A 26396-nucleotide genomic window follows, 5' to 3' on the forward strand; every position below is an offset into this window, starting at 1 on the left:
TACCTGAGTTCAAATCCGGCCTCAGACACTTAACACTTACTAGCTGTGTGACCCTGGGCAAGTCACTTAACCCCAATTGCCTCACTTAAAAAAAAAAAAAGAAGAAGAAGCTTTGGTGTAGCAGATAGAGAGTGGGATATTGGCAAAGAAAGCCTTAATTCAAAACTATGTTCAACATTTATCAGTTGTGTGATGTGAGCAAATGATTTAAACCCTGTATACTTAAGCCAACTCTCTAGAACTTATATATTAAGCCACAGATGAATTGCAATCTGCATGGGTAGAGGGAGTTTCCACACCAGGAGTGACCTTCTGTGTTTTCATGTACAGAAAACATGTATACATAATCCATGCATGTACAAAAATGCTTATGGTTGGGCTTTATTTGCTGAAATATCTGTGGAACTAAATCCTGTTGAAATCATGATCATATGTAAATCCTATCCATGTTAAAAGAAGGAAGGAAGGAAAGAAACAAGAATTTATTAAGTGCCCTTTACAATTATTATCTCATTTGACCCTCACAACAACATTGGGAAGTAGGTGCTGTTATTATCCCCATTTTGTAGTTGAGAAAACTGGGGCAGACAAAAAAAAAAATGACTTGCCTAGGTTCTACAGCTAGTAAGCATCTGTCCGAGGCTGGATTTGAACTCAGGTCTTCCTGACTCCACACCTAGTACTCTATCTCTTGTTCTACCTAGTGTCCTCTGTCCAAAGAATGAAAGAATAACAGGAAAATGCTAACAGAACAAAATAAGAGGAAGACCATCAAGGCAGGAAAGCTTGTTAGGGACCAAATTACCAGGACTGGGCTGAAAGAGCTTCCCAGTGTTAGAATCCAGAGTAGAAGCTGTTACTAGGATAAGGCATCAAATTGCACTTCTGATGCTTAGAGGCTGTATGACTGTGGTCAAGTCAATGCCACTGGGCCACATTTTCCTAATTTCTACCACAAGAGGATTGGACTCGATGGTTTTTAGGTCCCTTCGAATTCTAGATGAAGAATCCCAATACAGACTTGATGTTCAACCATATAAACATTGAAAGAAGTATTTATTACTTTCAGAAAAGTGTAGTTATATATGACAGATTTTGTTCTGTTCCATTCTTGATTATAAAAAGGCTGGTGAGAAGTAAAAATCATGATAAAGTAAATGCAGGCCACCTGTGGAAAGAAACCTGATCACTCTTCCTGCCAGAACTGAAAGATCTAATTATTTAGTTCTTAACATCTACTGATCTGTGATTGTTTTCAGGTACCAAAGGAAGAAATAAAGGAGAGTTTACAAATCTTCAGGGGGTAGCTGCATCTACAACGGGAAAGATATTAATTGCAGACAGTAACAACCAATGTGTGCAGGTAAGATTTGAAAATAACAGTTTGCATTCATGTAATCCTTTTAAGATTTGCAAAGTGCTTTACAAAGACTAACTCACTTGATCCTCACAATGAACCTGAGAGGTAAGTACTATTATTATCTCCATTTTACAAGTTAAGTATGGGGCAGCTAGGTGGCACAGTGAATAGAGCACTGGCCCTAAAGGTGGGAGGAACTGAGTTCAAAGCTCACCTAGACACTTACTAGCTGTATGACCCTGGCTAAGTCACTTAAGCCCAATTGCCTCAAACATTCTGGGCCATCTCCTGTTATCCTGATAACAGATTTTGCCACTAGACCCAGATGGCTCTGGAGGAGAGAGTGAGGCTGTTGACTTTGCACAGCCCTCCCTCATTTAAATCCAATTCAGTGCAAGTCATGACATTTGTCTTCTTTGAGAATGAAGGACAAACAACAAGTTAACAACAAGCCCAGGATCACACATTGAATAAGTTTCTGAGGCTAGATGCACTCAGGATTTTCTGACTCCACATCTAATCCTCTATCCACTGGGTCACCTAGCATCTTCATAATAGAAAATGAACTAGGGGCAGCTAGGTGTCCCAGTGGTTAGAGCACCAGCCCGGGATTCAGGAGGACCTGAGTTCAAATTTGGCCTCAGACCTTTTACACTTACTAGCTGTGTGACCCCGGGCAAGTCACTTAATCCCAATTGCCTCAGCAAAAAAAAAAAAAAGAAAGAAAGAAAACAAAAGAAAACAAAATGAACTTAAAAATTTCAATGATTATTCTGAGAGAATGGATGTGATTCCAATGTTTATTACTTAAGGGTCTAAAACACCCAGGCAATATGGTCTGAAACTAGCTTAGATAATGAGTTAACAGGATGTTTCTCAAGGGACAGAAACACGTTCCTGTTCTATGTGACTGAATGTAGTTATTGTAACAGATGGTATTGTTTATGTTGCCCTCCAGTAATTCTTGTGCTACATCTCATGCTTTTTTTTTTTTTTTTAACAGATATTTTCCAATGATGGCCAGTTCAAAAGTCGTTTTGGCATCCGAGGACGGTCTCCTGGCCAGCTGCAACGGCCAACAGGAGTTGCCGTTCATCCCTGTGGGGATATAATCATTGCAGACTATGATAATAAATGGGTTAGCATTTTCTCTTCAGATGGGAAATTTAAGGTAAGTTTAATAACATACATTTTGACCTTAGGTAGAAGGTAAGAGGACAAAGGAAAGATCATTAAAAATTTAAGAAAATAATCATTGTTTTCAGTAGCAATCCACTCTCTCATCCTCAGAGTTCTTTTTTTTTTTTTTTTTGGTGGGGCAATGGGGGTTAAGTGACTTGCCCAGGGTCACACAGCTAGTAAGTGTCAAGTGTCTGAAACCGGATTTGAACTCAGGTACTCCTGAATCCAGGGCCAGTGCTTTATCCACTGCGCCATCTAGCTGCCCCAGAGTTCATTTTAAATGACTGAGAGCAATGCTATATTATTGTAATAAAGCAGATCAAGAAACAGAGATTGACTATGCATGTTTAGGTTTTTAAAGGTATATTATTGGAGTCTGAATTGGATCTAAATTGCAGATCAAAGCAAACCTTTTTTTTAACTTTATTTTTCTTGGTCCGTGTATTCTTTCATACCATGACTAATAGGGAAATGTGTTTTGCATGACTCCATATGTATAACCTATATGAAATTGCTTGCCTTCTCAATGAGGGGGGAGGGAAGAAGAGAGAATTTGGAATACGAATTTTTTAAATGAATGCCCCAAATTTTTTTTTACTTGTAATTAAGGAAAAAGCAAAATTCTAAAAAGAATTTTTAATGTGAATTATTCAGTTGCTTATGTCTTTTGGTATACTGGAAAGGACATCAAATTGGGGAGTCAGAGGATTTAGGTTTAAATAAATCTTTTACATTTCTTTTGAACAGGGTAGATTTTAATAGAAAATTTCTCCTTTCTCCTCAGCATATGATGTATGTATACTAGTTGTTGTTGTTGCTGTTGTTAATGAGATTCTGGCTCAATTTCTAGAATCATAGATTTACTCTAGGAAAGTTGATTAGTATAACATTGCACAAAATGGCTTGAGGAACTCTTTCCTCAACTAATTACAAGGAATTAGATTCAGTTTCCATGCTAGATGGTAGTACAGTATTTGTTGGGGGGGGGTGTTTATGTGTATGTGTGTGTGTTGATCTGTATTTGTTAATCAACGCTTTCAATAATAGGCAGTCGAGTTCTCAGAAGAGGAAACTATTTGTTCTTCATAGAAACTGAATAAAAAACGATGGCTTTAAAATGCTATTTGTTTTGCAAAATGGTTTTCTGGGAGGGAGAACTGGAAGGATACTAGGGAAAATTGTGGAAATATTTAAAAAATCAATTGGAAATGACTTTTAAAAAATATGCTGAAATGGAATTCACTTATTAAGGAAGAGGAGTTTTGTATCTAGAACTTCCTAAGTTAAGGCTTTCATTCAGATGCCCAATATTCTAGATGGGGGGGGGGGAATAAAGCACACATTAAATAAAATGAAAATTCATTTGATAATATTGTATAGTACTTAATAATATTTAATGATTTAACAATATTTAATAATATTGTATAGCAAAAGAAAATGCACTAAAGAACACTTTCACCCCCTAGAGGATTGAAGGATGCTATACAGCATAGTTTCAACAATACCTTTTGATAAAAAGTCGAAATCCAAGGTCTAAAAGGAACAAGGAAGGGCAGCTAGGTGGCGCACTGGATAAAGCACCGGCCCTGGATTCAGGAGGATCTGAGTTCAAATCCAGCATCAGACACTTGACACTTACAAGCTGTGTGACTTTGGGCAAGTCACTTCACCCTCATTGCCCCACAAAACAAAACAAAACAAAAAAAACTTCACTTAAAAGGAACAAGGAGAAGCTACTCTTTACTTACTGAAATAGCCATTGTTCAGAGTGTGGAGATTATATCTGTATAGCAGAAAGCTTCTGTTTTCTCTGTTTAAGTGGTATTTGAGCTAGTCAGGTGAATAATAGTACATGTCAGACTTCAAACAATCAGAACTTGAGTCCAAATTTCGGCTCCTCGTTTTGTAAAGTCCCAGGTTTGATATAATGATCGTATTTTTCTATTTTCTCCTTGAGATTTCTCATTCCGTGACCCTGGGCAGCTTGCTAATCTTCTGCCTGTGTCCCAGGCAACTCTCTCAGGCTATAAGCCACGGATCCATTGGCTGACTTTTTGTATTCATAGAGGGATTTTCCTTACTGGAAGTTCTTTACGCCAGTGAAATCACAGGTCCTGACCAAAATAGAGACAAAAGCTAAGTTTTGTGTTTCCCTCCCTCTCCTGAAAAAAAGACTTCTAATGCTTGTGTGGTAATGGCTATGTGCTGGTAAGAAGGGTTGTCAGTTATTCTTACACATTCTTCCTACCTTCGGGTGGACCAGGAAACTCCTTACCTTGGGAACAACTGCCTCTAACCAATCTCTTGACTCCATTTCTTTTGGAAAGGTGGCTCTTTTCAAAACACACTCTGGAAAGAATTCTAACTACTTATTAGCTCAGCTAGTCACAACCCCCAGCTACTGCTGATTCATTCATTCATTCCCTAGAGTAGGGATTCTCAATTTAAGGTCTGTGAGCTTGTTTTTTTAAAATATTTTGATAACTATATTCCATTATAGTTGACTTCCTATGTATTTTGTTTTAAGCATTTAAATTTATTTTTCAGAGATGGGATACAGAGGCTTCATGTGACTGCCAGAAGGGTTAATAATAAGAAAAAGATTAATAACCTCTCACCTAAAAGTCAGGATGCCTTTATGTGTTCCCTCTATGTCCTGGGACATTGTAAAATTGAGTAAATAATTCCCTTTTTTCCTCCAACTCAGAGGCACAATCAAATAGATTACTGGCAGAAATCCTACAGCTTCTAAATCTATCTTGTCCAGTACATTTCCCAATTGTCCCTCTCCACTAAACATGGACAATGCCGTAGTTAATAGCCTTTATCATGATTGCTGGCATAAAAATCAAAAGTTTAAGGAATTAAGGATAAACCTCCTACATCCAAGAAAGGCATCAGACTCATAAAGGAAACAATCATTTATTAAACACTTACTATATGCAACCAGGCACTATACTAAGCTCTTTACAAATATTATCTCATTTGATCTTCACAACAACCCTGGGAGGTAAGTGCTATTATTATCTCCATTTTACAATTGAGGAAACTGAGGCAGACAGTGGTTCAGTGACTTACCCAAAATGACACAGCTGGTTATTATTATCCCCATTTTACAACTGCAGAAACTGAGGTAGACAGTGATTCAAGTAACTTAACCAGGCTGGCACAGCTAGCTAAGTATCTGCGGCTTGATTTAAACTCAAGTCTTCCTGACTCCAGGCCCAGCACTCTGTCTGCTGTGCCACACTTAGGAAAGGAATAAAGTATCATTGGCTCCAGGCTCAGAAATCCTTAGCAATTACAGCACCAAAAACATTTGTCCTGTTTTTGAGGCATGATTTGATTAGACAAAGCATGATGGTCACATGTCATTTCTTGCCTCTACTTCCCTACCTCCCCTTCTGGTTCATAGACTCTAGTGGGTGCCCTATGACACAAGCCCTTAGCCTGGAGTATCAGCCCATCCTTCAACCCTTTAGTCCTAGAATCATGGATCAGCCCTGCTGCCAATGACAAAGAAAACTCTTCATATCCCTTCTGTTATACCCAATAGACTAAAAGAATAGTATGCTAGAAGAAAACTTTAGAGAACATTTCATCAAAACTGCTTGTTTTATACCCGAAGAATCTTGAGTTCTGGAGAGGCCATGACTGTCCGAAGGTCAAATAGGAAGTCATGACTAGAAATCCCAGATTGGCATGATTTGTTTACATTACATTATGTTGCCTAATTCTTTTGAACAAACATTTCCCTTCCACTGACATATTACAGTCAACTCTATGTCACACGTACTGTACCTATTTGATGCTCAACTCGGGTCTCAAACCCTACTGGTCTCCTAGAAACATACATCAACTTTTCTCCTCCCTGACCTGTACCCCCCACCCCCAAAATTACAATAATCAAGATCTAAAGTGGTTTTTTTATGAGTTTTCTGTGGTTTGCAAAGCCCTTTACAAATATTATCTCTTGATTCTTACAACAAAGTAGGTGCTATTATTTCCCTCATTTTACAGATGAGGAAACAGAGGCTGAGAGGTTAAGTGACTTGCCCAGAGTCACACAGCCAGTATGCTTCAGAGATGAGACTAGAACTTATTACTCTAGGACCAGGTACTATATTATCTTATCATTTTGAAAAATCTCTGGCCTGGGATCAGAAACTCCTCAATTAAATGTATTCAGCCTGGCACCTGCCACCTCTGCAATTTGACCAGTGTATTTAGGCTGAAGGGGCACATATTTGCCACTTCTCATTTTCTTATGCATGTGACAAAATGACAGACCATTTCAGACATGCTCATTTCCGAGCCTTCTCTTAAATCAGTCTTTAGGAAGAGTGACTGGAAGAGGGAGAGGATTTAAACCCCACCTCCCAAACCTGACTCTGCTTCTGGCTTTCAATTTGTGTGTTTCTATTTAGTTTTTTTATATTTGCAGAAATCTGTTGTCTAACTCAGTCATAGAAAAAAAAAAAGGTGAGCAGTGGACATCTGAAAATATTTAGCCATCTAATGAAGATAGACCTTCCCATTATGCGTGTCCATTAAGGGATTGGGACTGGACTTGCAATCTCATTAGTATAGGGGAATACTGGGTGAAAAAAACTTCTAAACATGTAGTTTGTACCTTCTCTGTGATTTAGGATTTTTAGCCTAGAACAGTGAGAAGTTAGGACTTATCCAGTCATTTTGCTAAAGTCAGCCAACCAGTATGTGTCAAAGGAAGCCACTGAACTCTTGCCTTCCTGGTTCTAAGAACAATTATCCATCCACCATGGCATTCTCTTCCTTTAAGTTCCATTAGAACTTTCTTAGAATACATTGATGTTCTGCAGAGTGCTACATTTTTTCTAAACTAGCTATAAATTTAACAGTAAAATCTGTTTTTAGGGAACATGACCACATCTAAGAGGTCCCTGAACTTTATAAAAAATTGGGGGTAGGGGGTTGGAGAGTACCTGAACTGTATTTCAGGATCATTGGTTTCATTTTTAATCGTATATACATTTTTTTGTTTTGTTTTGGTGAGGCAACTGGGGTTAAGTGACTTGCCCAGGGTCACACAGCTAGTATTAAGTGTCTGAGGCTGGATTTGAACTCAGGTCCTCCTGAATCCAGGGCCCGTGCTCTATCCACTGCACCACCTAGCTGCCCCTGTATATACATTTTAAAAGTTTCGTCAGATTGCTCAGGGTGTCCATGACACAATGAGGTTAAGAAGTTCTGCTCTAAGTAGTGTCCTGAAACAACTACTTAAAATGTGTTTACTTTACCTGGGTGCAATCTAAGTACCCACAATACCTATGGTCCTCTGGGTGTAACCTAAGGATCCAAGATCTGTGGTCCCCTGCCAGATTATGGCCCATAAAGTACATAAACTGATAGATCTTAAACAACTTTGCTTGCCATGGTTTATTTTCATTCTTTTTTTCATTGGTAATAGAGCTTGGTTTACTCAGTTCATAGATTATATGTATTCATGCTAATCATAGAATTAAAAGGAAGGTCTATGGTCATACAAATGGGAAGATGCCATTCTCTAGGGAGGAAAATAGTGATATGGTCTTTTTTTTAATAGTATCTTATTCCCAATTACATGTAAAGACAATTTTCAAAATTCATTTTTTGAAAGATTTTGAGTTCCAAATTTTTCCCCCTCTCCCCTCCTTAAGATGGTAATCCAATATAAGTTATACATGTGCAATCATGTAAAATATATTTCCAAGTTAGTAATGTTATAAAAGAAGAAACAGAACAATAAGAAAAAGCCAAAAAAAAAAGACTACCAAAGAAAGCAAAAATAGATACTATTTAAGCATAGCTTCAATCTGCATTCAAACTCCATCAGTTCTTTCTCTGGATGTGGATAGCATTTTCCATCATGGGTCTTTTGGAATTATCTTGGATCATAGTATTGCTGAGAAGAGCTAAGTCTATCATAGTTTATTGTATCACAATGTTTCTGTTACTGTGTATAATGTTTTCCTGTTTCTGCTCACACTTCACTTGGCATCAGTTCATGTAAGTCTTTCCAGGTTTTTCTGAAATCTGCCTGTTCATAATTTCTTATAGCACAATAGTATTCTATTACATTCATATACTATAATTTGTTCAGCCATTCCCCAATTGATGGTCATCCCCTCAATTTCCAATCCTTTGCTACCACAAAAAATGGTGCTATAAATATTTTTGTAGACGTAGGTCCTTTTCCCTTTTTTATGATTTCTTTGGGATACATATCTAGTAGTTATATTGCTAGATCAAAGGGTATGAACAGTTTGATTGACCTTTGGGCATAGTTCCAAATTGTTTTGCAGAATTATTGGGTCAGTTCACAACTCCACCTACAATATAATGACATGATCTTTAAGAAAGTTCTGCCATCCCTTTCCTACCTTCTCTATCCTTCACATCACTATCTGCAACCAACTCTATTGTTAGGTTCCCTTCAGGACCATTGTTATAGCTTCAATATGCCCTCCATGAGAAATTCATTAAGCAGTGGAGTATATGATGGGAGGGGAGTCTTCATTCTCCCTTTTCCCAGGTTCTTCCATGTACCCAGGCTCATTCCTGACTTGGAAGAAGGATACCATAGAACTAACACAGAAGGACTTTCCCTTGGCATCCATTTTGCATGTTTTGAGGAAAGCCCTACATACACACAGAGACAGCCTGAGTAAATATCTCAGGGACTGCCTAGTCTAGGTGGTAACTGCTCACAGCCTATCATCCTGTTCTTTAGCTGGAATGGCTGTTTCAGCCATATGTTATATAGGATAAGGAGAAAAAGGAATTTCTTCAACAATTCCACATGCTGGCTGTGCCAGGGTATGTTGGTTTATGAACACCTGAACCAATTGAAACCACAAGCCCTAGTGGCCTGCATTCTTCACTGCTATACTCAGCTTTTACTTGTTTTCCCAGTGCCCAGTTTACTACTTGGCATTCTTTCAGGCTACTCAAATAACACAGTATATGACCATTATAACATGCTAAGTGACTCCTTACTGTGGACACAAAGAGTTAATGTGCCTCCCCAGACATCTAATTTACTAACAGAGAGTTATATACAGCTAACTAATTAATTGCATACAACTCATTTGGGATTTAGCGCAAGTCTTCAAACATGGCAGATGCCCAATAAATTTTTTTTAATTGAACTGAATGATGAGCCAAATGACTCTCTTGAATAATTTCCCCATCATTATTTTGATGATATTTGAAGATATTGATCTCTTAATTAAAATATTGCATATTGGGGCAGCTAGGTGGTGCAGTGGAGAGAGCACTGGCCCTGGATTCAGGAGGACCTGAGTTCAAATCCAGCCTCAGACACTTGACACTTACTAGCTGTGTGACCCTGGGCAAGTCACTTCACCCCAATTGCCTCACCAAAAAAAATAAATAAATAAATAAAATAAAATAAAATAAAAAAATATTGCATATTAATGAAATGAGATTCTCCCTTCCCCCCCCCCTTTTTTCCCCCAGAAAGTTTGCTTTCTTTTAATTCAAATATTTAAGTTGGGGGGAGTGGTTAACAAAATTTCAGTTGTCAGTGGAATGAGTCCCTTATACATTTTGGTTTGTTCTTTATAACACCAGTGTCATATTGTTTTGAATCTAATCTCCTCCTGAACATACCCCTAAATTGAGTTCTCTTTGAAGGGAAAATAAACAGAAATATATAATGAAAGCTACCCAGAATCACCATATTAAAATCATAATGTGAATGCTTTAGCTTTTAAAAAAATTAATTTAAAAAATGTTTAAGTTTAAAGATGCATTTTATTTATTTTCATCATTATTGGTCTCTTCATCTTCTGGTAAGAATACTATTATAATCTGGACTCAGGTTCTTTTATAAACCAAATTTTGGATGGGGGGGGGCAGTAGGAGTATGGTGGGAATGTAGACAGTGCTATAATTAGGATGGGGTTACAATGACTTTGCAAGGGCATCAAAAGTTAGAAGGCACCAAAAAAATTTAAACCAAGTGAGCTTTGGGCCTTACCCTGCTCCTTCCAAAATAATGATCTCGGGGGCAGCTAGGTGGCGCAGTGGATAAAGCACTGGCCCTGGATTCAGAAGGACCTGAGTTCAAAGCCAGCCTCAGACACTTGACACTTACTAGCTGTGTGACCCTGGGCAAGTCACTTAATCCCCATTGCCCTGCCAAAACAAAACAACAACAACAAAAAAAACCAACATAATGGTCTCATGGTGTCCTAGTCTCTCTCCCCATGGTGGTTGATTTCCTATGATCTCTTTCTCCTTGTCATAGCCAGGGAAGCCAAGCAAGATATTCCCCATATGCCAGTGTGGGCAGGCGATGCTTTGTGTACTTGCCCTGAGCACCAAAATTGCTAGTTATGGTTCTGGATGTTACCATAATTAGCCTATTTATATCAGTATGATATATAAAGAACATTTCGGTAACCTGGCTTACTATGTCTCCATTGGATTGGTTTTAGAAGATAGTTTGCTTCAGTAAAGTTTAGCATAAAATGCATGCCTCAACTTAATATAAAATTATTTTAGTCCAGAAATGATGGCCTGGTATCCCTGCTACCGGGGGAGACTGAGGCTACTGGATTGCTTGAGCTTAGGAGTTTTGAGCTATAATATTGTGAAAGCCAAGTAAGTGTACACACAGCATCCAACACCAGTATAGTGAACCATGAGAACAGAGGACCAGAATGCTGCCCTATAGAAAAACAGAGCAAGTCACAGCTTCTATCATTATCATATTGGGATAGGGCCCAGAAGTGGCCACTGTGCTTCCAGCCTGTGCAAGATAGAGAGACCCAATATCAAAACAAACAAACAAACAAAAAACCCAAACACCAAACCAAATCATATCTTATTATTTGTTGTTGTTGTTGTTCAGTCATTTCAGTTATATCCAACTCTCCATAACGCCGTTTTGGGGGTTTTCTTGGCAACGATAATGGAGTGTGGGGCAACTAGATGGCACAGTGGATAGAGCATCGGCCCTGGATTCAGGAGGACCTGAGTTCAAATACAGCTTCAGACCCTTGACGCTTACTAGCTGTGTGACCCTGGGCAAGTCACTTAACCCCAATTGCCTCACCACAAAAAAAAAAAAAACCCACCAACAAAAACCCCACAAAGATAATGGAGTGGTTTGCCATGTCCTTCTCCAGTTCATTTGACAGATGAGGAACTGAGGCAAAGAAGGTTAAGCGACTTGCCCAGGGTCACACAGCTAGGATGTGTCTGAGGCTGGATTTGAACTCGTGAAGATGAGTCTTCCTGATTCCAAGCCCAAAGCCCTATCTTCTGCACTAGCTAGCTGCTCTCCCCCTCCCCCCACCCCCACGGCCATTATTTATGAACTGTTACTTAAAGTAAGAGTAATAGGATCATGTAACTCTATAAGAAAGCTTCATTTATCCAGGTGGATCCTAGAGAAGGGAACTGTAGGAAGAAATGATCAATCAGCAAGAACCTATTATGTGCCTATACCATGCTAAGCCCTGGGATGTAAATACAAAGAATGCAATGCAGCTGGTCTACTTGGCCACCAGAGAGAGTGCTTAAGGCCAGGAGATGGAGTCAAGGCAGTGACATCCTATTTGCAGCTGCACAATGTGGCTCAGGCCAGTTCCTAACTTAGGAAGAGCTTTTGTTCCAAAAAGTTTGTTTATGACTTAGTTCTTTGGAACTTAGAATGCCTTTTCTTTTCCCACTTGGCTATGAATTCCCAGGCCATCACGCAGAAGCCCATTTAACCCATCATGGGCCTTCGATATTTTAGTAATGAAAAGACCACCAGATTTGGAATCAAAGGACCCAGCTTTGACCACCAGCCCTGAAAAATACTAGATGTGTAAGAGTGGGTGAGCCAGTCGCCAAAATTTTTAATGAGACATACATTTTTGAAATTTGAAATTCCCCCAATGGGGGAATTTGCTTTGCTTGACTGTGCATATTTATTAAGAGGGTTTTTTTCTTTTCATGGTGGAGGAAGATGGGGAAAGGTTGGTAACAGGAGATAATAAATATTTGTTAATTAAAAATAAAAGTTTTCTTTAAGAAGATTAAGCCATTTACTTAGCATCTCTGTGCCTCAGTTTCCACATCTGTAAAATGTGGCGATTAGGCTACATGATCTCTAAGGTTCCTTCTAGCTCTGGCTTTGATTCGGTGATCCTAGTTCTTTTTTTTTTTTTTTTTAAGTGAGGCAATTGGGGTTAAGTGACTTGCCCAGGGTCACACAGCTACTAAGTGTCAAGTGTCTGAGGCCGGATTTGAACTCAGGTACTCTTGACTCCAGGGCTGGTGCTCTATCCACTGCGCCACCTAGCTGCCCTGGTGATCCTAGTTCTAATGGAATTATTAGAACTACAGATGTAAACATCCCACTCAGCGTCATTAATTGTTCTTTTAAAAACCATCATTTTCTAATTGAATGTTTGGCAAATCACAAGGTATATTCATTTAGTTTCATCTTCTAGCTCTACAGAAACTAATTATCAACTCTCCCCCTGTTTGACTGTTCATGAGTTTGGACACAATGAGAGGTGATGTAGTGGGAAAAGCACCAGTCTAGGGGGTCAAAAGACTTTGGTTCATGTCCTGGCACAAACACCTACTGACTGTGTGATCAATATACTTTATCTGAAGGTCAGTTTCCTCATGTGTCAAATGGAGGATGATTATAATTGCCACCTAACCTACAGAATTGGTATGAGGGGAGTGTTTTGTAAACTCTAAAGTGGTATGTGTATGTATGTGTATATGTGTGTATGTATGTGTATACATACACACATAGTCCCTGTTCTTGAGGAATTTCCCATTTAGTAAGGAGAGGTTTGTTTAACCAGGACACACACACACACACACAATTATAAGAAAGAAATGATAAGTAAGTTATGAATAGAACACACTAAGTTTGTAGACATCCAGAGGGAAGAGTTACTTTTAGCTATGGTGGTCAGGGAAGGAAGGCATCGTGGAGATGGATGTGTTCAAGTTGAGAGTTAAAGAATGAGAGCAGGTAGGTGGTGCAGTGGATAGAGAACAGGTCCCTGGAGCCAGGAAGACCCGAGTTCACATCCGGTCTCAGATTCTTAGTAGCTGTGCGGCCCTGGGCAAGTCACTTAACCTCAGTTGCCTCCCCCTCTCTCCTCTCCCCCATCCTCCCCCCCACCCCCAAAAAAAGAATGGATATGGTATCCACAGTGAGAAGTAGTTGGAGAGCATTCTGCATAGAAAGTATGAGCAGAGTGATGGAAGGGAAGAAGCACAAATTGTGCCATCTTGCTTTAACCCATACTTGGCCATCGTATGGGGAGGGAGTAGGGGGACCTGAGGAAGAGAGAGACAGACTGTCGAGGGTCCTAAAGATCAGGTTCCAGAGTTTAGATTTTATTTAGCTGCCAATGGGCAATTACTGAAGTTTTTTGAACAGGATAGTAACCCAATCATTGGTGGTTTTGGAATGTGATAGCGGTGTGTAAGATGGATTGGGAAGGGCAGGACCTTCAGGCGGAGAGACCAGTTAGGAGAGGTATCTGCTGTAGTTCGGGCTGGAGATGACAAGAGCCTGGACCCTGTCTGTAGCGTAAAAGGAAAACAAGGGACTGAGGCAAAACCCTTTTGGTGAAGGAACACACAAGTGGTAACTGACTGACTGTGAACGCCAATGATGATTTGAGGTTCCGTACTTGGGAGGCACCAAGAACTGGAATTAGCACTTTGGAGGGAGGGGTGTGTATTGCAGGGACATTTGGAGGAGGGGGTGCTTCACAGGAGAATATCATCTATTCGCCGCATTGAGTGTGAGGCTGCAGCCGCGCATTTATGTGACAATGTCTAGCAGGCAGTAGAAAACGAGGAGGTAGAGCTTTCAAAAGCGATTGGAAAGAGAAATAGAGATTTGACAGTTGTTTGCCTAAAGGTGATGGTTGAAATCCTGGAAAGGAATAATAGAGCCAAGGGACGGAGAAGAGATGAGGGCCAGAGATAGAACCTGAGAACATGACTGTTGGTTACTCCTCAGGGTTCTGAATTGGGGAACAGAAGCATGACACAGCATTGGACTTGGAGTTTGAAACCTTTGCCAGATACTTACTGATTCTACTTTACCTATCTCAGCCTCAGTTTCCTCATATTTTCAACAAGAACACTGTTACCTTCATGGGGTTGTTTTAAAGATCAAATGAGATAATTATGCATTTCAATGCCTTGCCAATCTTAAAGTTTAATATAAGGAAGAAAGCAAGCATTTATTAAAGCACCTACTGTGTGCCAGTCAATGTGCTAAGCACTTTACAAATATTATCCAATCGTATCCTTACAACAACCCTAGAATGTGAGCGCTATTATTATTCCCATTTTATAGATGAAGCAAATAGATTAAGCGACTTGCCCAGGGTCACATGGGCATTTAAGTGGTAGAGGCTAGATTTAAGTCCTGGTGTCCACGCCAAAGCCAGTGTATTTTTCCTTCATACCAGGCTGGCTCCCCTACAATACAAATTCTTCTATTTGGCCTTAAAAGTCTTTTAATCTGGCTTGAACCTTTCTAGCCCGGTTTCACATTTCTTCACTTCGTTCAATAAATTAAATTAGCCTATTGGCTATTCCCCATTAAATCACATCTCATCTCCTTCCTCCAGGCCTTTGTAAAGACCATACCTCCACAATCAGATATTGTTCTTCCTCACTTCTGCCTCCTGGACACCTGAGCTTTATTTGTCTTAGCTCAATTGTCACCCATGAGAGACCTTTCTGATTCCTCAGTATATAAACTTTGTATTTGCTTAGTTGTGCATGTATTGCTTTCTTCCCTGTAAAATGTAAGCTTTTAATGAGCTAAAACCACTTAATTTTTGTTTTGTTTTATCTCCAGCACTTTTGTACTCCTGCTCACAGTGCTTGGCATGTAGTAAGCACTTATTGTTGTATAATGTTTAATACTTATATTAAATTTAATTGGATAAATGTCTTTTGGGGGAGCAGGACAATGAGGGTTAAGTGACTTGCCCAGGGTTACATAGCTAATAAGAGTCAAGTGTCGGGGCAGCTGGATGGCGCAGTGGTTAAAGCACCGGCCCTGGATTCAGGAGTACCTGAGTTCAAATCCAGCCTCAGACACTTAACACTTAGTAGCTGTGTGACCCTGGGCAAGTCACTTAACCCCCATTGCCCCGCAAAAAAAAAAAAAAAAGTCAAGTGTCTGAGACCGGACTTGAACTCAGGTCCTCCTGAATCCAGGGCTGGTACTTTATTCACTGTGTCACCTAGCTGCCCTTTAAATGTCTTTTTTTTTTTTGGTGAGGCAATGAGGGTTAAGCGACTTGCCCAAGGTCACACAGCTAGTAAGTGTCAAGTGTCTTAGGGTACATTTGAATCCAGGTCCTCCTGAATCCAGGGCTGGTGCTTTATCCTTAAATGTCTTTTTAAAACAAAGAGAAAGGAAGTTACTCCCTTGGAAGACAGGAACAAGGGTATTGGTCATGGACTTGTCCAGTTTTAGAAGCTGTTTACAGTAAGAGTCCATCCTACTTTCTCTGTATTCAATTTCTCTTAAGAATTGGGGGATATAGGGGGCGGCTAGGTGGTGCAGTGGATAAAGCACCGGCCCTGGATTCAGGAGTACCTGAGTTCAAATCCGGCCTCAGACACTTGAAACTTACTATGTGACCCTGGGCAAGTCACTTAACCCCCATTGCCCCGCAAAAAAAAAAAAAAAAAGAATTGGGGGATATAAATGTCCCGTTTTGTGATAAGTGCTTGCTCCCAAGCATCCTAGGGGATGGTGAAATAGGACAAAAAAAGTAAATGTGCTGTATAGGTCTTACCTTCATTTCTATCATTACTCAATTAGGATGTGAACAGAGATCCACTGAATACCAAAAGTGAGGATGGAATCCATGCTTATCAACATCCACCTTTGTCTGAACACCTGAACCATTGAGTGAGCCTCCCAGTTGATTGTAAAAGCATCTCGTCAGATCCAACCTATTCAGAAAAGAGAAAACATTAATATTTACTTGATATTTTATCCTTAGCTTACAAAAATTGGATGCTTCTCTCTTGTTATAATATGGTAAAATACTTGGATTATTTAACCATTATGGTGGCCATCTAATAATTGCAGACTCTGGATGGAATTCAGTCTACTCCAACTTGATCTCAAATGTTTCAGAAATATAAAGTAATAGTACAGTTAAGGTTTTACCATACTGCCTGCAAGCTAGTGAATTAGCAATATAATATCAGAGCTTTGGAAATGAGATTTTGAATGATGGATCTTTGAATTGTTCCTTTAATTGTTTCTCTTCCTATAGAAAGGCAATTATGACTTCTGGAAAGGAAAGTAACAATTTTAGCAGAGGGCTTTCATTCATTCATTCATTTATTTTTTTCATTTGTTCGCTCATTCATTCATTTATTTGTTCGTTTGTTTATTTGTGTGGCTGTTTATTTACTTAATTTATTTGAACAAAATAGATTCTATGACACCTTGGAAACCCAGAACTGTATCTTTTCATTTTCCAAGAATATTTCTTGTTTCCATTACTTCCACACACTAGATTATTTAAAACGCTAGTTGCAACCTGATCACCATCCTTTTTGTCCCTTACAGACAAAAATTGGATCAGGAAAGTTGATGGGACCAAAAGGTGTGTCTGTGGACCGCAACGGACACATCATAGTGGTGGACAACAAAGCATGCTGTGTCTTCATCTTCCAGCCCAATGGGAAAATCGTGACCAGGTTTGGTAGCCGAGGAAATGGGGACAGGCAGTTTGCAGGTACACTCGATGGTAATATGTAAATCCCCTTTTTTATGCTTCTTCTGCTCACATATGCATGATGATGGAGCATGTTGAAGAGGCCACATCCCTAGCATGTTTCCTTGAGATTGGAAAGATGCTGGGGATTGAGGTCATGCCAAGGCATGTTCAGTGCTTCTCAGTTAACCACAAGGACAGAAAGAAGGATGTAAGTTGGACAGAAACCTGTTATGGTTTTTTTTTTAGCAGTTGAGGCTATGGCAGAGGTCTGCTCTGTAGAACTCTAGTCCATGAGCATGACCTTGAAGAACAAATGAAACAAGTACCCAGCCCAATTGTGACACCATTTAAAGAATCCCAAGGGAACCACCTCAAAAGTCCTTGTCGGGGACAGCCAGGTGGCGCAACGGATAAGGCACTAGCCTTGGATTCAGGAGGACCTGAGTTCAAACCCAGCCTCAGACACTTACCAGCTGTGTGACCCTGGGCAAGTCACTTAAACCCCATTGCCCTGCAAAAAAAAAAAAAACAACCAAACAAACAAACAAAAAAACAAACAACAACAACAACAAAAGTCCTTGTCCTCTTTTCAGGTGATTGATTTTTTTTTAGAGACCGTCAGCTTAGGAGTACTTCCCAAGAATGAGGGAGGCATCTTATATCATTTCTCCTGATAGCACCATGTTAGGTCTGCCACTTCATCTAGGTGTTCACATCTGCAATAAGCGGCTGAAAGTATTTTCATAAGTTTTCTTTAATGACTTTTTCATACATTGTAGCACTTGGTGCCTGACCTTGGTTTGTGCTTTATCTCCAGTTCTGCCAAGTTCTGATTGTCACCCCAAATTCTCAAGTGTGGGTTTTCTGGCACATTTGAAGATATTATTGACGTAAGGCCTTTCACTCAGAATGAAGAGATATGGCGTCTTTCCTCAAAAAGAGATGCTCTTGTAAACAATCCATAGGAACTCAATGAAGCCGATAGACGTGACTTTCAGATGATGGCATGAAGGATGGATTCTCACTGCTTATTGCTTGTTCCACTTCACTAGAACTACTAGAAATCTAAACCTTGACCTTAAAAAGGCAGAATAGACCAAAATTTGGTATACAAAAACACAAGTTCAAATCCTGGTGACTAGAATATGTATGACCTTGGGCAAGTCATTTAACTTCTCAAGGCTTTGCCTATGAAATGAGGGGATTGGACTAGATGATCTCTTGGGAACCATAAGTCTAGAAAGTCATAGGGATCCTTTGATTTAGAGTCAGAGCAATGATCAAATGACCTCTCAAGGTCCCTTCTGGCTCTGATTCTTGGTTTTTTCCCCTTAAATGATTGAATTTAACATATTGAGGGGTTTTTTTAAGTAATGTGGCTACTTTATATTGTTGTTGTTAATAATATTGACTTTATCATCACATGTTGTTCTTTTTCATCTTTTATAGGTCCTCATTTTGCAGCTGTTAACAGCAACAATGAAATTATTGTTACAGATTTTCATAATCATTCAGTCAAGGTACTGTAAACTACTACCACTTTTATCACCATCCTCTCACCACAACTCCAGCTCTCTTTATTATCCACATAAAATATTTTTTAAAAATATTCCCACACAGGTATTTAATCAAGAAGGAGAATTCATGTTGAAGTTTGGTTCTAATGGAGAAGGCAATGGACAGTTTAATGCCCCAACAGGGGTAGCAGTGGATTCAAATGGAAATATCATTGTGGCAGACTGGGGAAATAGTAGAATCCAGGTAACTAAAAATGTTGACTTATGGATATATTTGTTGAAAGCACTTGGTGAAAAACAGAGGATAGATGGGCATGGATATTACATTCTTCTGCATTATTAATGGGTCAGTTTAGAACATTATAAGGTCACTATTATGCCAACAAAGCATAAGTCAGGATGATGGGGAAATATAGAAATCACTGTGATGGAGAAATGATCACAGAGAACCCTCTTGAATTCATAAAGAGTCTCTGATACATCCTAATTATAGAAAAACCTGTCTTATTGTCCTTGCACATCATGTATGCACATGCACATTGAATGCAATGGGTCTTACCAAGAAGGATGGTCATACAGAGATAGGGTCATGTCCGCCAGTACAAATTTTGTTCAGACTAACTTTACTCTGAAGTCTAGGAAGCACCAAATCAGTCTTTTTGACCCAAATCAATATGACCTTTGAAATGTCTCTCTCACAATGAAATGGACACTAATTGGCATCCTAGAAGATCACGATTTCTTTTTTTTTTCCTTTTTGTGGGGCAATGAGGATTAAATGACTTGCCCAGGGTCACACAGGTAGTAAGTGTTAAGTATCTGAGGCCAGATTTGAACTCAGGTCCTCCTGAATCCAGGGTTGGTGCTTTATCCACTGTGCCACCGAGTTGCCCCCCACCTAATTGCCCCCTTGATCAAAATTTCTAAACCAGGGTCTGTGGACTTCTAAGGAAAACATAGGTATGATTCAGAGGAATTTTGAACTCAGATGAGAAAAAAAATACTTTCTATTTTTCAATAACCTCTATTTGAAATTTAGCATTTCCTTTAATTATGAATATAGGCAACAAACCATTAGGCTTCACTAAACTCTTGAAGGGGTCTATGATACACAAAAATTTGAACACCCTTCCCCGCCGTTATAGAGCATTTGCCCAAAAGAAACCAAATTGAGATCCTAAAAATACATTAAGTGTACCATATTTGAGAGACTGCTTAATTTCCCCTTAGGCATCTACATATGAAGGAGGCAATTATCTAATAAAAATTATATTAGACCCATGTGCAGAAAGTAAAAAAGGCCCCAAATCTGTTTCTTCCATATAATTATCCCTGCAAGTTATTACAGCAAAAATAGGGAAATGAAAGAAGGCTAAGTCACTAAGATGTACAGATCAGAAAATCATCTTATATTTAGCTTTCTTTAAAAAAAAAAAAAGTATTGTTCCCCTCTAAGTAGGGAAACTAAGGGAATAGAATTATAAATGCTATTTTTTAAACTGCATATAGTAATTCTTCCAGACTAGTGCATTAAGGCCAATCCTTTCATTGCCTGACTCTTAATTTTATATTTTCTCCCATTCGTCCCCAATTATCTAGAAAGTAGAGAGCTGAAGAAGAGTCAGGGAGAATAAATACAAAGAGAGCTACTTTTCATTATCTGTTCCTTCCCTTCCCTATTCTTTCTCCCATCCCAAATCGAGTTTCTTCTTGACCAAGATTCATGCATCAGGTGACAACTGTGGAGGGAGAAGGTAAAAAACAAGATGTTTTAAGGTGGGATCTGTGTGGGCGAGCTGAACTTGAAAGTGTGGTAAATTTAATAAAGTTAAGAGGAGTTCTTATTTAGGATTAGTAGCATTACTAGTTCTCTCTGACACAACAAATAATTTTATATTTCTTAAGGTTTTCGATGGAAGTGGATCATTTTTATCCTACATTAACACATCTGCTGATCCACTTTATGGTCCGCAAGGGTTGGCTTTAACTTCGGATGGTCATGTTGTAGTGGCAGACTCTGGAAATCACTGTTTCAAGGTCTACCGATACTTGCAATAACACCAGGTATCTGAGTATCCCTAAGTCACTGTCATGTGCTATAACCTGGACTGGATTGCTCCATGCAGAAGCTAACTATAACAAGACTGAGTTCATTTTCATGTCTGAAGGAATCTCCATTGGATTTGTTCATGGTGGTTTCCAAACATAACTGTTTACTTAAGACTATAAGACTGCACCTCTGATTTCCATAACTCATCGTTAGCATTTAAAACAGAAAACTCTTCTCCCGAATCCTTTAAAATGGCAGAATCTCAAACCTGCGAACTTTGACTAGTAGAACAGGAATTTGCATAGCTGATGACTCATTTTGCGAATCAACAAACCAACATTTTGGAAAAGCTCAAACATTTGAAGACATTTATTGAGCCTGTGAATGGTAGCTTTTGCTCAGAGCTTCCACATACAAAACTTACTTACTGTAGGTATATGTTATTTAACCCAGGTATAAGATCTGGGAGTGTTCTAGACCTCAGCTTTCATGGTATGTATTACTCGTGGCATTCTTCCGTCATTGTCATCGGCAACTATAACTAAATATTTAGGTTCCTTTTACAAAGTAAGGCTGCCTTGCAAAATCCTTATTGCTCTGATTGTCAGGCCCAGGATGCCTTGACATTAGCACTATAAGAATCAATGCAAATTTCCCATTTATTTGGGAATAGATCAAAGACCTTTTCTGTGTGTTCTTTTTACCTTCTTTTGCTCACCTGGTAGCAAAACACAAAGTATGCTTGCAGGGGGGGCACCTGATATTCCTAAGGCTTTGAAATCATTGTCACACTATAGTAGTTAATGCTACCTTTCAATAAACAAATAATCCCATTAACACAAAATGAACATATTGGGTTGTAATAAGAAAAAAAGCCAGTTCTTCCACATGTGCCATGCTCCCACATTCGTCCTTTGGTCCCTCCACAAAAGTGTAAGCTCTGCCTTCCGCAACCCATCAGCACAAATGGTAGGACACACAGTATCGCCTAGGACAGAGAGCCATACAAGTAGCCCTTGGAAGACATGGGGTGGTCAGCCAAAGGTATGTAAGTGATCGATGAATGGTTTCAGCATTAAAAGCAAGTGTTACCAAAGTTGTGTTACCTTAAGAACATTACAGGTAAGAGCATGTTATGGTTATTTATCACTGTCTGATGAATAGAAAGGTTAAGGGATTCTGTAAACATGGTTATAGGATAAGGTAGAGTGTATTATATATATATACATATATACATATATATATATATAGCCAAGCATTTGATGATGTATTGAAATAGGCAGCACCCTGAAAGAGGAGACCATCCTCATGTCAACATTTTGGTACATTCCTTTACTTCCCAACTTAATTCAATCATATGAACATGATCCCTCTGTGGGAAAATTCTTTAGAAGACCAATTTGGGCCATTTTCCCCTGATGGTGGTGATAGCCACCTTTCAGTTAAAAAGATAAGTTTTACGATTTTTGCAACATATGTGAAACAGTTCAAACCAAGGTTAATCTACTTTAAGCAATATTTTCAGCATAATTAGCTCAATGGTTATAAGTATCGCTATTACTGTTAAAATAATATTGTTATCTTCTCTCCCCATTTAATTTTATGTTCAGTTGAAATCAAAATGGTGTCAATTTGAAAGAATATTTGTTTTTTAAGCACCTTAGAATTTTTTAAAAGTTCTCCCATCTGTGCAACTCTTTAATAATGTTTTCAGTTTTTTTCTTTGTTTTAAGAACTAATAATTGTTTTATAAAGGATTTTTCTTTCTTTTTTTATAGAGTAAATCAGTGTATCATTTCTAGTTGACTGTTAAGAACCTTTCTACTCCAAACAACCCCTGAGCTTAGTAAAGACTCAACAATTTTTTTTTTAAAGGGAGATGTACTTTGAGGTTTGGTACCTCTTGTTTAGGTGGAATTTCTAAACTTTGTCTTTGTTTTGAGCCTACAAGGTAGTTGTAAAATTCAATAACACTTTTCAGAATGTTCAACCACCACACTCTTTTCCAGAATAAGGGCAGCAAGCCTACAACTTTGACTTTGGTTTGTCCCATTACTCTGCAGGACAGGGAGGACAGACTCACCACACTTATCATATTGTTTTTAAGCCTCAGAAATGGGTACAGTTAAATTAACTTTGGTTTATCCCAGAATCTAAAAGAAAAACAAAGCCTTTATATTAAGCATTTTTCACAGGCTTTCAATCTTAGGAATATTTTACTTAAAGAGAATTTTCTACTTGCATAAGATTTGAATTATGTTCATGAATGAAGAAAAAAACATTGAATCTAACTTTCCATTTCACTTCTGATATGGAGTACTAATCCTGGATTTAAGCAATGCTTTTTACCTGGCTTAATACTACCCAGAAGAACCTAAATGCTTGTTTAGGTCCGTTGGCTTTGTTTATATTTAATTGCAATAATAGTGCAAACTGGAATAGAATTTACTAGAAACTGTAATTCTGACCTGTCCCACTATCTAAATATTGCTTAAAAAACAAAACATATCTTTTGGGCACTCCAGTAAACACTAAGTTTTCAAAATATATATATATTTATACTTGTATGTTGAAATATAGATATCATTTCCTCCTTGAGTATATATGTGCACATTTACTGTATCCCTTTTCCCTGGAACATTTTAGAAGTGCTTCTGATGAGACATTAATGAATAAGATTTAAATGTAAAGCTGTCACATCCTAATGAAATTGAACTATTTTGGGTATGCTAAGAGAAAGAACAAGAGAGAAGAGGCCTTCTTTTCTGCCCTGGAGTTCTTTGTTATTTTCATTGTCAAGTGTACAGAACCTGTCACATGATGATGAGGGGGAGCACTTAAGAGCCACTAATTTAGATCACCCCAGGGCACCTTGAATAAAACCCTGCCAATAACTGTTGAGAAGTCAGTGAATAAAGCATTCTACCACAGCCACACTACAGACCAACCCTGCTTGACACAGGAAGACCCAAGCTGTCACTTGATTAAATTAGCCAGAAATTCTTGGATTAAAAGCTTCCAAAGACAAATGTTTGAAGATCAGGGTGTGAAAAATCTGTATTTTTTTCCCCTTTAAGAAGCTTGGTATTTTTGCCCAAATGTTTTTGTGTAGCTAAACAAATCCCTCCAGTCACCTACATTTAGTTGATTCCTTTTGTTAGCCACTAGACAGCTGTCAAAAGTTCCTGTTCTAATGCTGTTGAATTCACAGGGTATGTGTAATCGTAAGAGCTAACCAGAACAGTAGATGATGTAGAGTTAACCAGAACAGATGAGTAGATGATACTGGTGGAGCATCAACAGTTCAAGGCTTTAATATGGAAGTTTTAAAGGGCTCTGAGGGCTGTACTGGGGAGAATCTAAATAGGAGAAGCAGTTGGGATCCCATATCACCCTAGTTTCTAAAAAATAAAAAATAAAAGAAGAAAATGAAGGGAAAATGCACATTTTTTCAATCATACAGACATTAATGCATTTTACATAGGTTAAAATTTCAGCTATTTTGCTGCAAATGTTTCATGTTAAACACTGGTTGTAAAGATCCGATGTTACTTCAAAACATGATGCTGTCGATACCATTTGCAGGGCTTTAAATTTTATATTTTTGTTAATATTTTTTATAACAAAGGATCTAGCGTTGCCATAATGGAAATGAAGTGCCCATTAAAGATGTGTTTATTATAAAGAAACTTTTTTTTTTGCTTAGCTTCTAAATGACAGCAAACTACCCATTATAATAATGTAACTAACCCCCAACACATTCTGAAGCTGGTGTGCACTGCTTGCGTGGTCTGCATGTGAAGATAATATGGAAGATATTAGCACCCTAGAGTAGACGGATCAATGGGCTATGTTCAAATGAATGTACAGCACTCAATGTTTGTAAAAAGCAACACGGCCTTATTCTCAGTGCTTCTGCTCTTGCTTTATGACGTGGGAATGTTCTCTCATCAGCACCATTAGCGGAAACCTGTGCCAGAGTGCTAGCTCATTCTCCACTTTGGACCCTTCCACACCTACTCCTGGGGGGATTGTGCGTGTGTGTGAGTGCGTGCAAGTATGATTTTTTGGGGGGTGGGGGGACGTGTTTGTACATTCCATCATTATAAGTCCATTTCATGTTTTATGTACAGAACATATAATGTCTTGCACTCTCTGAAGTTGATACTGAAATATTCTCATTGGTTCTCTAACAAAACAAAATACTGACTGCTTGTTTCAGGTCAAGGATGAAAGCTTGTATCAAAAGTGTTTGTGTGAGTGTGTGAGTGTGTATGTGTGTGTAGCATCACGGATGCTTTAGTCTACAAATAAAAACTTTAAATTTATTGTCATGAAATATAAGAGAAACAAGATTTAAATGTATATCTTGACCATGCGCAAACTCTCAAAATGTTATAATAAAGCTCGTTTCCTCGGTTGGTTTCAGGGTGAAGGTTTCTTTTTCTTTGTACCTAAAGCTGTGTATTTCGACTGTTCCTATGTGGCACAGTGCGCTGGACACAATTAGGTGCTTAATAAATGCTTGTTGTAACACTGTTCATTTCAACTTATAGTCTTGTTCCATTGACTAAAAGAAAGGAGAACTTATAATAGCTAGCATTTATATAGCACTTTAGAAATATTGTCTGGTTTGATCTTCCCAACAACACTGGGAAGTAGGTGCTACTGTTACCCCCATTTTACAGATGAGGAAACTGAGGGTGACAAAGTCCAGGCTATTTGCCTAGGATCAGGCAGCTCCTATCTGAGACAGGATTCAAACTCAGGTCTCCTTGACTCTGTCAAAACACTTTATCTACTGCGCCACCTGGAGTTTGTGGTGGGCAGTACTCAATGTATATCCCAGTGTGAGTCTAGGAATTCCTAGTATGTTATAAAAAGATAAGATTTTTAACATTTAGAATACATCTGTGACAAGTGATCAGCAGAATCAGAAGCTCTGAGTAGATGGGGGAATACAAATAACTGACTGGGGCTTTTACTGGCAGAACTTAGAAACAGAGGATGCGACTGCCACCCAATCTGTCCAGTTCTTTCAGCAGCTCAAGAGTGTCCATACAGGGGGCCATACTGAAGTTGTAACACAGGCAACATCTAGGTCAGTGATGGCTCCAGCAGTGTATATGCATATAGGCACATACATATATACATACATATGTATAGATATATGTATATATATCATGTATATATTTTTAATTTAATATTTTATTTTTCCCCAATTATACCTAGTTAGCAAGAATGAGTAAGTAAAATTGGAAGCTACCAGATGACAACCCCAGTGGGGTTCTTCCCACCCTCCAAAACCCACTACCGCAAAGCACCATCCTTCATTGTCCTAACAATGATGTCCTGGGCTCTCTGCCAGTTCCCCATTGGCCCGCATCTTAGTTAAAAGTCTACTTCATGGGCAGCCAGGTGGCACAGTAGATAAAGCACCGGCCCTGGATTCGGGAGGACCTGAGTTCCAATCTGACCTCAGTCACTTGACACTTACTAGTTGTGTG

General features: G+C 38.8%; 1 protein-coding gene across 14 annotated transcripts in view; it reads left to right on the forward strand.

Moving 5' to 3' along the window:
- The window catches only part of TRIM2 (tripartite motif containing 2), a 208958-nt gene extending 183520 nt beyond the window's left edge, over positions 1–25438 (forward strand). For 13 of the 14 annotated variants that reach the window (XM_043969497.1, XM_043969489.1, XM_043969493.1 and 10 more), the window contains 6 exons: positions 1260–1363; positions 2364–2531; positions 17172–17352; positions 18772–18842; positions 18943–19083; positions 20745–25438. In XM_043969497.1, the coding sequence (XP_043825432.1) occupies positions 1260–1363; positions 2364–2531; positions 17172–17352; positions 18772–18842; positions 18943–19083; positions 20745–20897 (818 nt within the window). In that variant the 3' untranslated portion in view covers positions 20898–25438. The remainder of the gene's footprint in view (positions 1–1259; positions 1364–2363; positions 2532–17171; positions 17353–18771; positions 18843–18942; positions 19084–20744) is intronic. The other variant, XM_043969502.1, reaches the window with a different exon arrangement.
- The last annotated feature ends 958 nt before the right edge of the window (positions 25439–26396 follow it).

This window comes from Dromiciops gliroides, chromosome 6 (assembly GCF_019393635.1).
Source record: "Dromiciops gliroides isolate mDroGli1 chromosome 6, mDroGli1.pri, whole genome shotgun sequence".
In the NCBI taxonomy this organism is placed as follows: domain Eukaryota; kingdom Metazoa; phylum Chordata; class Mammalia; order Microbiotheria; family Microbiotheriidae; genus Dromiciops; species Dromiciops gliroides.